The 14,930-nt window shown below is 47.2% G+C and overlaps 1 protein-coding gene across 1 annotated transcript; it reads left to right on the plus strand.

Annotated features, from left to right (window-relative positions):
* The first annotated feature begins 7,181 nt into the window (after positions 1-7,181).
* On the plus strand, positions 7,182-11,634 carry PDP2 (pyruvate dehydrogenase phosphatase catalytic subunit 2). The gene is made up of 2 exons (XM_081106876.1): positions 7,182-7,259; positions 9,859-11,634. The coding sequence occupies exon 2, from the start codon at positions 9,915-9,917 to the stop codon at positions 11,505-11,507; it is 1,593 nt and encodes a 530-aa protein (XP_080963002.1). The 5' UTR covers positions 7,182-7,259; positions 9,859-9,914; the 3' UTR covers positions 11,508-11,634.
* Positions 11,635-14,930: the final 3,296 nt, after the last annotated feature.

Genomic DNA, 14,930 nt, shown 5'->3' on the forward strand with positions numbered 1-14,930 from the left:
ATAACTGCCCACATAACTGCTTTTAGTGAAAGTTTAATTTCAGACTTTGTGGTTATTTCAGGTCTCTGAGTCTGCTAGGCTGCCATGCAGGCCTTCCCTGAGCTTGTCAGGTCAGCGTGTGGCACCTTTCGTCCACACAGTTATGAAGTAACAATGAAAATAATTTTTTTAAATTTTTGCTTAAAGTATTACAAAGAGTATTACATATGTCTCCTTTTCGAAAATAATGTTATGATTGGGTCACAACATGAGGGACAGTATTTAAAGGGCCAGACGGTTGAGAACCACTGCTCTAGTGTTAGGGGCAGAAATAGAATTTTGGATACCAGCTATAGTTAGAAGAAATATTAATCATGCTCTGTTAACCGGGATTGTTTTGTTCTGAGTAAAGAAAGCACATTCTGACCTGGCAGGGAGTTGTACACCCCAGGACCTGGGAGTTGGCTTTGGAATGCAGCCCATTCCCATCCTATTTATCATGGAAAGATCAGCAACCTTGATGCCCAGACAATGGAGTCCTGCCTGCATTGCCTGTAACCTGGGTCATTGTACTCTCTCTTATTCCTTTTGCCGACTTCCCCATGTAATCTTTGCCCTACCCAATGTAAGCAGCTGGCTTATGGGTGGGGAGGCAGAGCAGGTTTTCGTAGATGGTCTGCTGCTCTCCCATACTGCGGGCATCATTGGAATAAATGTTCACATATGATTCAGCCCTGTCTGCTTAAATGGCTCAAAGAGTGACAGGCAGCCCAGACCCATTGGTTGTCCAATTTCTCTAGGACAGTGGCTTGGCTATGAGTCCAGCCCTCTCAGCCACAAGCTTAAAGTGGGCTCATGGGGAGCCTGAGGGAGTCAGTTTCGATCTACTAGACTTTATTTTGCTCTTCAAAGGCTTCTCACAAAGTGCATAGGCTCTGCCAGATGTGATTAGATTTTGTAGCAAAAAGGAGGTTCGTGGTGAGATGTTTGGCATTGCTGCAATAAAGATGGATGAATTCCTGTGTTAATGTAAAAAGCACTGAAACCTGTAAAGAATTTTTGTGAGTTTATTTGAGCCACACTGTCAACATATGCCAGGAAGCAGAACCTCAATGAACTGAGATAATGCTCCGGAGAATGGCGGGTTACATCTGTATTTATACATTGCAAGCAGAGGGGACATAGGTGGGTTACATGAAATCCATTGGTGATAGATTAGAGAGGCAGGAGAAAGCAAAGCGGGGAAACTCCTGGGATTGGATAAAAAGTAAAATGATGGACACATACTTAGGTGGATGCAGGAACAATTAACATGATAATGAAGGAATTTGTGGTATCTGTCCTGGCACCCAGCACATTTGGTTGTGCCCCAGGGGCTCCAGAAAAAGGGAAGTTACAAGTTACCCAGACATTTCAAGGGTATGTTATCATAGATGCAAAAAGACAGATAGGCTCAGTTAAGGTAAATGTTGTCAGTGAAGATACCGGCCTAGGAGGTGACTACCCACCGTAACTGCTTTTAGTTAAAATTTAATTTCAGACCATCCTTTGTGGTTACTTTAGGTCTCTGAGTCTGCAAGACTGCTATGCAGGCCTTCCCTGAGTCTGTCAGGTTAACATATGGCCCATTTCGTCCACACCTTTTTTTTTTTTTTTTTAAATATATTTTATTGATTTTTTACAGAGAGGAAGGGAGAGAGATAGAGAGTTAGAAACATTGATGAGAAAGGAACATTGATCAGCTGCCTCCTGCACACCTCCTACTGGGGATGTGCCTGCAACCAAGGTACATGCCCTTGGCCAGAATCGAACCTGGGACCTTTCAGTCCGCAGGCTGAAGCTCTATCCACTGAGCCAAACTGGTTAGGGCTCATCCACACGTTTTACTGCATGATTTTTCGCTGCCTTGACTAAGCCATTGTTCAGTGTGAACCTCTTCCAGTGGTGGGTAGTGGGAACGTGCCCTTTTCTCTCAGAACATTTTCTGGAATTGTGTTCCACGGAAAGCATGGGTGAGATGCTCTCTCATGTCTTTCCAGCCTTGGCCCAAGGGTTTAAGATGGAACAGGCAGCCCTGGTCATAAAATCCAAGCCCTTTGATAGATCCTCCCTTCTCCCAACTAGTGGGCGGAGTATGACGTAACCTGCAACCCAGAAATACCTGAGTGACTAACCATGTACCTTATATGGACTATACATTGGACCACCAATCCACACCTGCCAAATACCCTAAGGCTTAGGCCATCGTCCTGTATGGACAATACAGTAAGCCACCAATCAGTGTGCGCCGAGTACACTAAGCCCCTACCCCTTCCCATTCCGCCCCTCACCAGGTTTCGGCACCAAAAATGAAAGATCAGACAGGCCAAAAACCAGGACTACAGGCTTTATTAGAGGAGAAGGACCTGCCGGGCCGTCTTGCAAGGGGAGGACAGCAGCACGTGCAGGGGTGGGCACGCCTTTTGAGGGTCGGAATGGGAAGGGGTGGGGGGCTTAGTGTACTCGGTGCACACTGATTGGTAGCTTACTGTATGGTCCATATAGGAACAAGGGCTTAGGGTATTTGGCAGGTGTGGATTGGTGGTCCAATGTATAGTCCATATAAGGTACAAGGTTAGACATTCAGGTATTTCCAGGCTGCAGGTTACATCATACTCTGCCCACCAGTTGGGGGAAGGGAGGATCTATCACCCTTCCCTTGGTCCACAAGGCCAGGACCTTTGTCCTTGCTGTTTTTTGTGGGGGGTTTTTTTGTGTGTGTGTGTGCACATGCTCTCTCCCAGATACTACCAGTGTCACGCTCTAACTTCCTTCAGATCTCTCCCAAAGATAAGCCTATCTGATCAGGGGGGCCTTCCCTGATCTCCCCTATGGCCCTAGCCAGTTTGGCTCAGGGTATAGAGAGTCAGTCAGAGGGTCCTGGGTTTGATTGTGGTCAAGACCACGTGTCTTGGTTGCAGGCTCTGTCCCCAGCCCTGCGGGAGGCAACCAAAAGAGGGTGTGTCTCTCTCACATCCATGTTTCTCTCTGTCTCTCCCCCTCCCTTTCACTCTCTCTAAAAATGGAAAAAATATCCTCGGTGAGGAAAAATAAAATAATAAAATAAAATAGCATTCTGGAGGCCCTGCCCTCTTCGCAGCTGCCTCCCCTGCCCCAGGACAGTCCACAGTCCGCTGTGCTGTGCCTTCTTCCTTCTCACTTCTATGTGTGGTGTGTAGCACAGACATTATTAGAGGTTTTCCTGATTGTTAAAACATGCTGCGTGTTAAATTTTTTTAAAATAAAATGGAAATGTAAAGAATGTGAAAGTTCCTACGGAGTTTCACGACCCAGGGAGAAGCATTGTCAACTGCTGGCACGAGTCCTACTAAACTTTGCCTGCAATCATGCTACACTGCTCATCAAGAGGCAAGCACAAAGAGAAAGAAGGAGGAGGAGAAATGCACAGATAAATAATTGTCGTTAGTATCAAAGGGCCCTCTCTTCTTTGTTGCAATCTGGTTTTTCCATCTGATGTTCTACCCTGGCCAGGCCTCTCCTTCTAGGCCTTTTCAATCCCCCCCCCCCAGGGCATCCTGTTGGCGCTGGGGGCCGCTGCTCAGGCCAAGGCTCTGGCACTCCACGCCCCAACCCCTGCAGGGTGGTAGACACCCCAGGGTGTCTGCAGGCCCCTCTTGGAGTTGCACCTGGACCTGAAAGGGGCATCCCACCCACTTGGAGTGGGGCCTCTCCAGGGGTGGCTCGGAGAAGCCACTGGGCACTCAGAAGTCCACAGGGCAGCATAGGCCATGCCGTGATAGCCTCCGCTTGCTATCAAGCCTACTATGTGCCCACACTTCTGGGGGCTCCCGGGCTGTCTCCCAAGTTCCTCCTCCCTCCTCTTCCCTACACCAGACCTCTAGAACTGTTCTACTCCTCTCCAAACTTACTTTCAAGATGGAATATGAGTCACTGGCAACCTGGAGTACAAATGACAACTACAAGGCCCACACAACTGCCCTTTCCAAGTGGCTCTAATTATATAAGATATGCCAGATGGAGCAATGTATATGTATGTTGATGGTAGAACATTTTCAATGCTTACCTTTGACTCTTTGTTTAGGATAAATTAAAAGAAGTAGAATTAGTGAATCAAAGATCTGTCCATTGGGTAGCCCCTATTCACTCTCCCACCTGCCAAGATGACAATGCCCACTCGCCAACATTAAGCATTAATCAGGTCTTGGTTGATTGACAAAAATCAGCATCTCATTTTAATTCACATTTGTTTGGTTTTGAGTAAGGCTGCCCATTTAAAAATTTTTCTCAGAAAAAATGGCATCTGATCTGCTGCTTTCCCTTTCTCAAGGGAGAAATAATTTCCTTTCCTTAATTTTGTTTTTCTTATAAGAGCTTGACTCAAAGAAGCGTTGGGAGACAAAATGGGGTTCTTGAGTTGGCCAACATATACCGGGTGATTGATCTGGTTATAGCCTTTAAACAAAAGTTCCAGTACACACAAAATCCCCAAGGGTGCATTTTTACTTTGGAAATGGCATGTGTGTGGTAACTTAGAAAAACTCTGTGGTTTCAGATTTAGTGGAGTGAGGTAATTTTTCTCAGGAAAGTGTGGGAGGGGCAGCCATCTGTGTGTCTCTTGTAGTTGGCCCAGAGCCTGACACATTGTAGGTACCCATAAATGCCCACAGATTGAGTAATTAAACTGTGCTGCCTCAGTCCTGAGAGACAACCCTCTGTAACCCCAAATGAACTTTCTATACAAAAAAACATTTTGCACCTGTGGATGAAAAGGGGGGGTGCTGTAATAAATCATAAATTCCTAATTGGGAAGTCACTGAAAGGCATAACCACTCTAAAGAAAGCACATAATCATCTAATCCTTGCTCTCTCCCACCCTCATGGAATCTTCCTTATGTTCCCTCATTAATTTCAAATGCATAAAAGAAGTTGCAAAACCATTATTCTCTGGAGCATTTCAGATTTTGTTCCCTGGCATATGTCGTCAGTTTTGCGTCAAATAAACTCATAAAAATTCTCTACAGATTTGTACATTTTCATGTTGATACACCCACTTATTTATAATCCCTTACAGTTATTTTAAATTTGTTCTTATTGATTTCAGAGAGGAAGGGAGAGGGAGAGAGAGATAGAAACATCAGTGATGAGAGAGAATCATTGATTGGCAGCCTCCTGCACACCCCCACACTGGGGATCCAGCTCACAACCCGGGCATATGCCCTGACCGATAATTGAACCATGACCTCCTGGTTCATAGGTTGATGCTCAACCATTGAGCTATGCCAGCCGGGCTCTTACAGTTATTTTTACTTTGAGTCTGAAACAGCCCTCTCTTGAGATCTAGGAAGATGTTGGAAATTCTGACTTACTGGTAGTACTTCCAGAAAGGGCTAAGGGTGAGTGGCGGTATAGATATCATACGAGGGGCAAGTCTGATGGCAGGCACATCCTTGGGTCTGGGTCTGGGTGGGCCAGCATGTCTTCCTTATGGAAGACTGAATTTTCAAGCTTCTCAGTGGACTTTTCTGGTTTCAGGGAGGGTTGCATCTGACTTACCAGTTAGTAGAAGAGTTTTCTTTCTTTCTTTCTTTCTTTCTTTCTTTCTTTCTTTCTTTCTTTCTTTCTTTCTTCCTTCCTTCCTTCCTTCCTTCCTTCCTTCCTTCCTTCCTTTCTTTCTTTCTTTCTTTCTTTCTTTCTTTCTTTCTTTCTTTCTTTCTTTCTTTCTTTCTTGTTGTTGTTTTGTTAATTCTCACCTGAGGATATTTTCCCATTAAGTTTTAGAGAAAGTGGAAGGGAGGGGAGAAACACACAGAGAAAAACATCGATGTGAGAGAGACACATCCATCGATTGGTTGCCTTCCACAGGGGCCCCCCACCAGGGATGGGGATTGAGCCTGCAACCACCGAGGTATGTCCCCATGACCAGAATCGAACCCGGGCCCCTTTAGTCAGAGGGCCAACGTTCAATCCACTGAGCCAAACCAGCTAGGGCATGTAGAGGCGTTCTATTAAAGTTTATAAGGAAGAAGGTGAAACCTGCAACCACACAATGGAAAGGACTGAAAGAATGACTATCTGATGTCCTGGTTCTCAGCTTTTCTCAACCTAGCAACCACCAACCATTTGTGGGAACTGTAGGTGGTCAGGCCAATGTAATTGTCAGTTCAAGGCCCAGGGGTCCATGGGGAGTCAATGAAGACTTGGGGACAATAATCTGAGTTCTAGCCCTGGCCGGCTTGGCTCAGTGGATAGAGCATCAGCCTGCGGACTGAAGGGTCCCAGGTTTGATTCCGGCCGAGGGCACATGCCTGGGTTGCGGGCTCATTCCCCAGTAGGGGGTATGCAGGAGGCAGCCAGTCAGTGGTTCTCTCTCATCATTGATGTTTCTATCTCTCTCTCCTTCCCCCTTCCTCTCTGAAATCAATAAAGAAATATATTTAAAAAAACAAACAAACAAAAAATCTGAGTTCTAGAGGGAGGATGGCTAAAGCCAAGTTAAAATTGGAATTGCGGAGACCAGATGAGGCTTGGAATAGGGTGGTAGAGGAGCTGGAGGCAAATGTTTGGATTGGAGAAATAAATATGTAGGAAATAAAATTAACCGTATTAGGATAACTGAGAGGGGCAGGGGTGGAGGGAGGAGTGGAGATGACTCCCAGGCTTCTGGCTTGGGTCTTTGGGCAGATGATGGGGCCATTTCTGGGCTAGGGGAGGAGGGAAAGAGCTGGTTTGGCAGGAAGGTGAGTTTGGGGTTGTGTGTGAGGCACAAAGGGGCCTCCCGCGGGGGGGGGGGGGGGGGGGGGCGGTGTCCAGGTGGGCGAGGAGTCTGGACTGGCCCGCACAGAAATGGAGAGGAAGCCGTAGGGTATCCCTAACAACAGTAAGGAATCGGACACGTTCCGGGTTTGGGGTGTGCATAGTCGGGGAGGTCACGTATTGGGGCGCTCAGCCAAACGACTGAATGGACCCAATGAGCTGCTCTCAACCCACTTTGGGTCCGAGCCGGGATGGGCGGGTGGAAAGGAACCGGATCCTCTAGGCCCGCCCCTCTGCCCGCCCCCCTCGCCCTCCTCAGCCATTGGGCAATTCCACTGTCCGTTAAGGGTCCGCCTCCTCAGGTGAACCAATAAGGGCAGGCGAGAGGAAGCTTCCTTCTGGAGTCGCTCCAGCGGCGCTCAGAAGAAGCCGGGGCGGCGGCGGGCGCGGCGCGGTGCGCACGGGCGGCCCGGGCGGGACGGATCCCGCGGCGGAGGCTCCAGCCGGTGAGAGCAGCGCGAAGGTCCGCGGTTGGGAAGGGGACGTGCGCGGGGTCTGGACGCTTCTCACCCCACCGGGCCTCGCGGGCGGCCGTCTGGGCCTCCCAAGCTCGCGGCGTCGTCTCGGGTGATGGGGTGAGAGCGGAGGTGAAGGGAGGCGAGGTCAGACGAGGTGAGGTGAGGGGGCGGGCCGCCGCCTCGGTCATCCCACTCGCGCCACGCGCCACGTGGGCTCGCGCCTAGCCTAGGACCCTTGCTGCGCGCCAGGACACTCTGCTAGCTACTTTTTTTTTTTTCTTTCTTCTTTCCCTACTTACCTACTTTTAACCCCAGAGCTGGGCGTCTCGACTCAATCTTATTTTACCTGGGAAGCAGGGGCTCGGCGATGGGGCCGCGCCCGGTTTTGAGGGAGATCTGGACTGGGGCAGGAGGCTGCGCTCTTATCTATGAAACCGTGGGTCAGAGACTTGAACTTGGGACCCGTTGGCTTCTTTGAGGGATCGGGGCTGCGGCAGACAGCCTTGCGTGGGGCCTCGCTGCCTGGCTTCTCCGGGGGGGACGGGGCAGGCGCCCTCTGTTCACCCGGACCCTCCGCTCCTGCCCCGAGGTCAGCCAGGTGGGCCGGGGGGGAGGAGGACGATCCGCCGTTCTGCGAGCTCTTCGGATACCCCAACAGAGGAACGTGTGGGGGGCGGGGAGGAGGGCAGGATTCATAAGCGGAATCTGAAAACACGTGGGAAACGCGCTTTCTCCTGGGTCACCCGAGGAAAGAGAAAATAGAGCAGCTTTTGTTGTTGCTGCCCAAGAGAAAAATACCACCAAAGGCTGTTGAAGGTGCTAGGAAACTGTTTTCCTTCGTGCCTTCGCAGAGGCGGATGCGAACCTTTTGGGAATTAGTTGGGCAATATGCATCTGCAGCCTTTGACCTACTAATTCCTCCTCGCCTGAGAAGTAAGTAGGATGAAACCTAAGTGGGTTGATGCATAGGGCAGGACAGTGTGGTGTTTTATAACTAGCAGTGGAAATGACCTTCGTATCTCCAACAATAGGCGATAGTTAAGTAAATTGTGATTGCTTATGGCAAAAAAGTAATATTAGGCATCCATGAAACGTAATGTGGACAAAATGTTCTTCACAGGAAAACTGGGATTGAAAGTTGTGGTTGCAACTGTATAAAAATGTGTGCAGAATGACTGGAGAATAATACACCTAATGATAAAAGTAATAACTCCTTTTTTTGGAGCAGGAGGATCTATTTCATATGTCCTCACAAAACCTTCAGAGACTAGTATTCCCATCCCACCAATGGGCCACCGGAGCTCAGGCAGTGTGTCTGATGCTAGACAGCAAGTGTGATGCCCAGAGTGCAATGGGACCTTTTAAAAATCCGCATGTAACCACAGCCGGTTTGGCTCAGTGGATAGAGTGTAGGCCTGTGGACTGAAGGGTCCTGAGTTTGATTCTGGTCAGGGGCATGTGCCTCGGTTGCAGGTTCCACAGCCCCAGTCAGCGCACATGGGGGAGGCAACCAATCGATGTGTCTCTCTCACATCAATGTTTCTCTCTTTTTCTCTGCCCCTTTTCCCTCCCTTCCACTGTCTCTAAAAATCAATGGAGCCCTAGCCCAGTGGTTGACAAACTGCAGCTCGCGAGCCACATGCGGCTCTTTGGCCCCTTGAGTGTGGCTCTTTCACAAAATACCACATGCGGGCGCGCACGAACAGTGCGATTGAAATTTCATGGCCCATGTGCAGAAGTCGGTATTTTGTGGAAGAGCCACACTCAAGGGGCCAAAGAGCCGCAGGTGGCTCGCGAGCCGCAGTTTGCCGACCACTGCCCTAGCCGATTTGGCTCAGTGGATGGAGCGTTGACCTGTGGACTGAAGGATCCATGGTTCAATTCCAGTCAAGGGCACATGCCTGGGTTGTGGACTCGATCCCCAGTAGGGGGCGTGCAGGAGGCAGCTGATCAATGATTCTCTCTCATCATTGATGTTTCTATCTCTTCCTCTCCCTTCCTCTCTGAAATCAATAAAAATATATATTTTTAAAAATCAATGGAAAAATATCCTCGGGTGAGGATTAACCCTCCCAAAAATCCACATTTAGCCAATATTTAAAGGCTTGTTATATTGCCAGGTACAGGGCTGGGCCCTAGAGAGCCACTGGTAAGGCAGCCATAGTTCCTGAATTCATGGAGCTTACAGACTAGTGAGAAAGCAGATATTTAAATAAATGTGTAGTCTGCTGGGAAGAGTGAACATGGGAGCTAGGCATTGGGCTCTAGCAAGGGGAAGGATTTGGGAAGGAGAGGAAATGGGGATCCCTGGGTCAGCTGTGAGGAATGAGTGAGCTCTGTGGGGAAGCCCATGGTGGCTCTGTAGGAGTGGAGAGTGTATACAAACCCTGTTTTTCACATTTTTCTGGCATGTGTTTATGTCTTATAATGGGAGGTAGAGAGACCTGCTTAGGTATTTTGAGTTTAGTGAACTCTTTTAAATAGTTTATCTTAAATCACTTTTGCTCAGGATAGTAGCAAATTAAGTGTTTTCAGAAGTCATTATTGAGAAATTAAATTTGAAACTTTAAAACTCTTTAATTTTCAGGTTTAAAAAAATACACCCTTTTGCTGAAGGAACACATTTGCTGGTATAGTTTCAGAATGTCAAGTCCTGTGTCCTACTGGATCTTAAATTCTGCAAGGAACAGCATTGCCACATTACAAGGGGGCAGGCATTTATATTCAAGGTGTGTCTCAAGTAGGAATAAATCAAAAAGGACGCTCTTTTCCTGGGCATCAAACACCCTAAGGAACAATGCCCCGTGCGGCGACTTTGCTCTGCCGAAAGCCTACAGACACACATGGACAGAGGAAGACGATCTCCACCTGCAGCTCAGCCCTGAGCAAGTAAATGAAGTGTTGCGAGCTGGTGAGTCGGCCCACAAGATTCTTGACCCCGTCAGCGGAGCCCCAAGTTCAGTGTTGCGGTTTGAGAGCAACCAGCTGGCTGCCAATTCCCCAGTGGAGGACCGGCGAGGTGTGGCCTCCTGCCTGCAGACCAATGGGCTGATGTTTGGTGTCTTTGATGGACATGGTGGCCATGCATGTGCTCAAGCAGTTAGTGAGAGGCTCTTCTACTACGTGGCAGTGTCACTGATGTCTCAGCAGACCTTGGAGCAGATGGAGGAAGCGATGGAAAGCATGAAGCCCATGCTGCCCATCCTGCAGTGGCTCAAGCACCCAGGGGACAGTATCTACAAGGATGTCACATCAGTGCACCTTGATCACCTCCGGGTCTACTGGCAGGAGCTGCTTGACCTGCACATGGAAATGGGACTGAACATTAAGGAAGCATTAATGTACTCCTTCCAGAGACTCGATTCTGACATCTCGCTGGAAATCCAGGCCCCTTTGGAAGACGAGATGACAAGGAACCTTTCCCTCCAGGTTGCTTTCTCTGGGGCAACAGCTTGCATGGCCCATGTTGATGGGGTTCACTTGCATGTGGCAAATGCTGGTGACTGCCGGGCCATCCTTGGTGTCCAGGAGGACAATGGCATGTGGTCTTGTCTGCCCCTTACCTGCGACCACAATGCCTGGAACCAGGCTGAGCTGTCACGGCTGAAGAGGGAGCATCCTGAGTCAGAAGACAGGACAATCATCATGGACGACAGGCTGCTGGGCATCCTCATGCCCTGCAGGGCATTCGGAGATGTTCAGCTGAAGTGGAGTAAAGAGCTGCAGCGCAGTGTCCTGGAGAGAGGCTTTGACACCGAGGCTCTCAACATTTACCAGTTCACCCCCCAACACTACTACACTCCACCCTACCTGACTGCTGAGCCTGAGATCACATACCACAGGCTGAGGCCCCAGGATAAGTTCCTTGTGCTGGCGTCAGACGGCCTATGGGACGTACTGGACAATGAGGATGTGGTGAGGCTGGTGGTGGAGCACCTAAGTGAAGCAGGTCGGCACAAGCCAGACCTGGCCCAGAGACCAGCCAACCTGGGACTCATGCAAAGCCTGCTGCTGCAGAGGAAAGCCCAGGGGCTTCATGTTGCCGACCAAAATGCAGCCACCCGTCTGATCAGACATGCCATAGGGAGCAATGAGTATGGGGAGATGGATCCAGAACGGCTGACCGCAATGCTGACATTGCCAGAGGACTTGGCGAGAATGTACAGGGATGATATCACCGTCACTGTGGTGTATTTTAACTCAGACTCAATTGATGCATATGATAAGAGAGGTTAAGAATTTCTCATCCTATTGCCAAGGTTCATTTAAATGTCCTAAGATATTTTCACTTATTCTTAAACTGGCCATTCAAACCTGTTAAAAGGGTAGTCAGGTGTAGCTTGCTTAATAATAGACTAATGTGAAAAGAAAAGAAAAGAAAACAAGCAGCCCAAGTTTAAAAACAATAGCGGTGATTTCATGCCCCTGGGTGTTTTGGTCACCTCTTCTAAGCAAAGAGGGCAGAGCATAGAGACAAATTTGCTTGGGCTCATGTAGCCCAGGTCCTTTTATAAAGAAACTTGTTAAACTGTGTCAGCTTGACCCTCCAAATGGTAAATATTTTTTTAAATATGTTTATTTATTTTAGAGAGAGGGAAAGGGAGAAAGATAGAAACATTGAATGAGAAAGAAACATCAGTTGGCTGCCTCCAGCACACCCCAAGCCTGCAACCCAGGCATGTGCCCTGACCAGCAATCAAACCCAGGACCTCTTGGTTCATGGGTCAATGCTCAACCATTGAACCACCCTGGCTGGGCTCCAAGTGGTAAATTTAATCACAATTCTAAACATGAAGAACTTCAGGATCTTCTGAGGTTTTGCTGCAAAACTGCAAACTTGATCATTTTCCTCAATTCATAATCGTGAACTTCTAGACTATGAAGGGAGGTTTAGTTTGTTTGATTGTTTTAATTACTAAGACCTAGGTTTACAAAGGATATTACAGAACACTTTTCTATGCAATATTCTAACCTTTCTCATGATTATACTTGTGAAAACACTTTGCAGTGCTGCATTCTAGTCCTATTTTAGCTTATTTTAAAACTGAGTCCTCAAACTTACAAACAGGCCTGCTGTCAGCATGCTTGGAATGACCTGTGTTGGTTTCCAGCTGAGGGTGAGAGGGGCTAGGCCTCTGGACCAGCGGAATTTACCTGTATGGCTTTGGTCCCTTCCACTGGGTCCTATCCCCTGAACTTTTGAGCCATACTAGGAGGTAACTTCTGTCTAAGCCTTAACTCCTGGCTTCCCGCATTAATATTGTCTCCAGGGTTTAAGCTTCTGGGGGTTTAGTCATAGCAGTTAGCCATTCTGGTTATACCTCTCAAACATTCTTCTGTTAATTCCTGTCTTTTCTATGCTAAGCTCCCTCATCTTGCTGCTTCTAATTGCAAAGAATGCTTCCATTTCACATGGTTGCAGGGAAGGAGAAAATGTGCTCTCCTTGTGTCAGCAGATTAGGCAGGACTTGTTTATTGCAGTGGATTATAGACTTAAGATTTAGCCTGAATCTGGAGAGGTGAAACAGGAAGGACCTGAGAGTAGTCACTAACCACCGCTCCCCATGTGCATCCTGAGGCAGTGGAGAGGCGGGCAGAGGGAGATTTGTCAGATGGGACACTTGCCCCTAGAATGTGGGATAAATCACGTTGCTTCTCCTCAGCAACTGGACCATATATAGAATAGGAGAGGGGGCAAAAATAAATGTAACCTGTAATGGCTTCTGTGGGCTGCACAGACTTGTGTCAGTTGGAAAATGAAACCATTTGGATCCTTTTTTGGGAGATGAGTTTCATGTGATGAATTATGGTGGCATTTAAAAAACAGGAAATGTGTCCCTAAATGGAAACACAAATAAAATCCCACAAAACTGACATTTTTATCTTCCTGTACTATATTAGTTGATCCCTCTCCTCATCTCACCCCCTCGTGCCATGCACTGAAAGAAAAGCAAATAACTAGGATTGACTTCCTCATGTTTGTCCATGTCCCAGAGACATTCATTCCAGTGTTGGTATACTTCTAGCTTGGGATGTTTCCCTGTAGGTTTTCAGTGCAACTGGTTAGCAATAGGACTTAATTTTAAGAAGTTCTCTTTTAGTGCTTAAGCCTTGGTTCTTTTATTCTGAAGCCATTAGTATTCCTTCTAATCTAGATCTTAACTCAGAAGTAAAACGTGAATCACTGCTATTCTGCTCACCTGAAGGTTTGTTGCTAGAGCCGAAGACTGCTTGTCTGACAACCTTTGCTCTTCACGCCCACTAAACCCCACCCTTGGAGCATTTACTTGGATTACAGAGCATGAATCCTGTTTTGGAGCCAGCATGGTCATAAATGTATCCGATTCCGTAACTTGTGGGGCAGCCAAGAGAATACAGACATCCCAGCTGTTTCTACAAGCATATGTTTTTTCTCTGCCTAATAGATTTCCTGCTTTCTAATTCGTATATTGAGAGAAGAAAGGCCAGTGTATTGTCTGCCTTTTCCACTGTGAACTCTTATTAGCTCTTTTTTTTTTAAGGTAAAGATTGACTTTTTAATATATTTTTATTGATTTTAGAGAGGAAGGGAGAGGGAGAGAGGAAACATCAATGATGAGATAGAATCATTAATTGGCAGCCTTCTGCACTCCCCACACTGGGAATCGAACCAGCAACCTGGGCCAGGGCCCTGACCAGGAATCGACCCATGACCTCCTGGTTCATAGGTCGACACTCAACCACTGTACCATGCCGGCTGGGCTCTTGTCACCCCTTTCCCTGAATGCTCCAAGGGGTGCCTCCTGGTTTAACCCCAGGGTGTGTCTCCCTGCCCACAGTTCTGCTGTCATTGACCTTCCTGAAGCACATGGGCTACTGCTTGACATGGGGGTTGAGAAGGGGTTGGTGGTACTTGTCAGGTCTTCCAAAGTATTTATCATTCCTTTTATAAAGATTTCAATTTTGAGACTTCTAAAATGAATTAAAAAGTAAGATTGAACATTTAGTATTTTGGTTGTGACTTTGGAATAAAGTATGCTTTGGTGCTTTAAATTATATACTCATTAATTTTTTAGGTAAGAAACTGGTAATAAGTGGCCTAATTAGATATTTTACACGTAGATAAAATATGTCTCTACTGATTCTGGGGATTGGTCAAAATGGATAGGGAAGATGGTATTAGTTCAAATTAGTATGCTAGGTCAAGATACCTAGATTCAGTTTTCTAAGCTGTTAATTGTAACATTAAAGCTAATTTATTATAATGAAAATGTAAACTTTGAGGTATGTTAACATATAGACTTTTCACCCAGAAGTATGATCGGGCTAAAAGATCCCTAATATTGGGCACACTGGGTCAAGTTTGAGTTAGACACAATTGATTTGGCTGGCACCTTTTACACATAGGTGAAATATAAACAGTTCACACGAGTTAAAGAAGAGAATAAGGTATGGGACAAGAAAATGTGTCCTGCATGAATCTGGCTGACTTGACTCTTACCCATAAGCCCTTGATGACAATTTGGGGGAGCCTTAACTTCCCAGGTTACAACAGAATGCCCTGGAACTGAGCCATTCTAGTTTCATCTTTAAAGTGGTTTATTTGTCCCGGAATGTGACTCTTTCCCATGACAGAAGAAGCCTCAGTGCAGCTTTGGAGCTGGGGTATAAAGGCTGGTG

This window comes from Myotis nattereri (assembly GCF_964212035.1).
Source record: "Myotis nattereri genome assembly, chromosome: 15".
Taxonomy (NCBI): Eukaryota; Metazoa; Chordata; class Mammalia; order Chiroptera; family Vespertilionidae; genus Myotis; species Myotis nattereri.

What these genes read in the sequence shown, in the direction of transcription:
- PDP2 (XM_081106876.1), top strand. Translation starts at nt 9,915, where the DNA reads ATGTCAAGTCCTGTGTCCTACTGGATCTTAAATTCTGCAAGGAACAGC.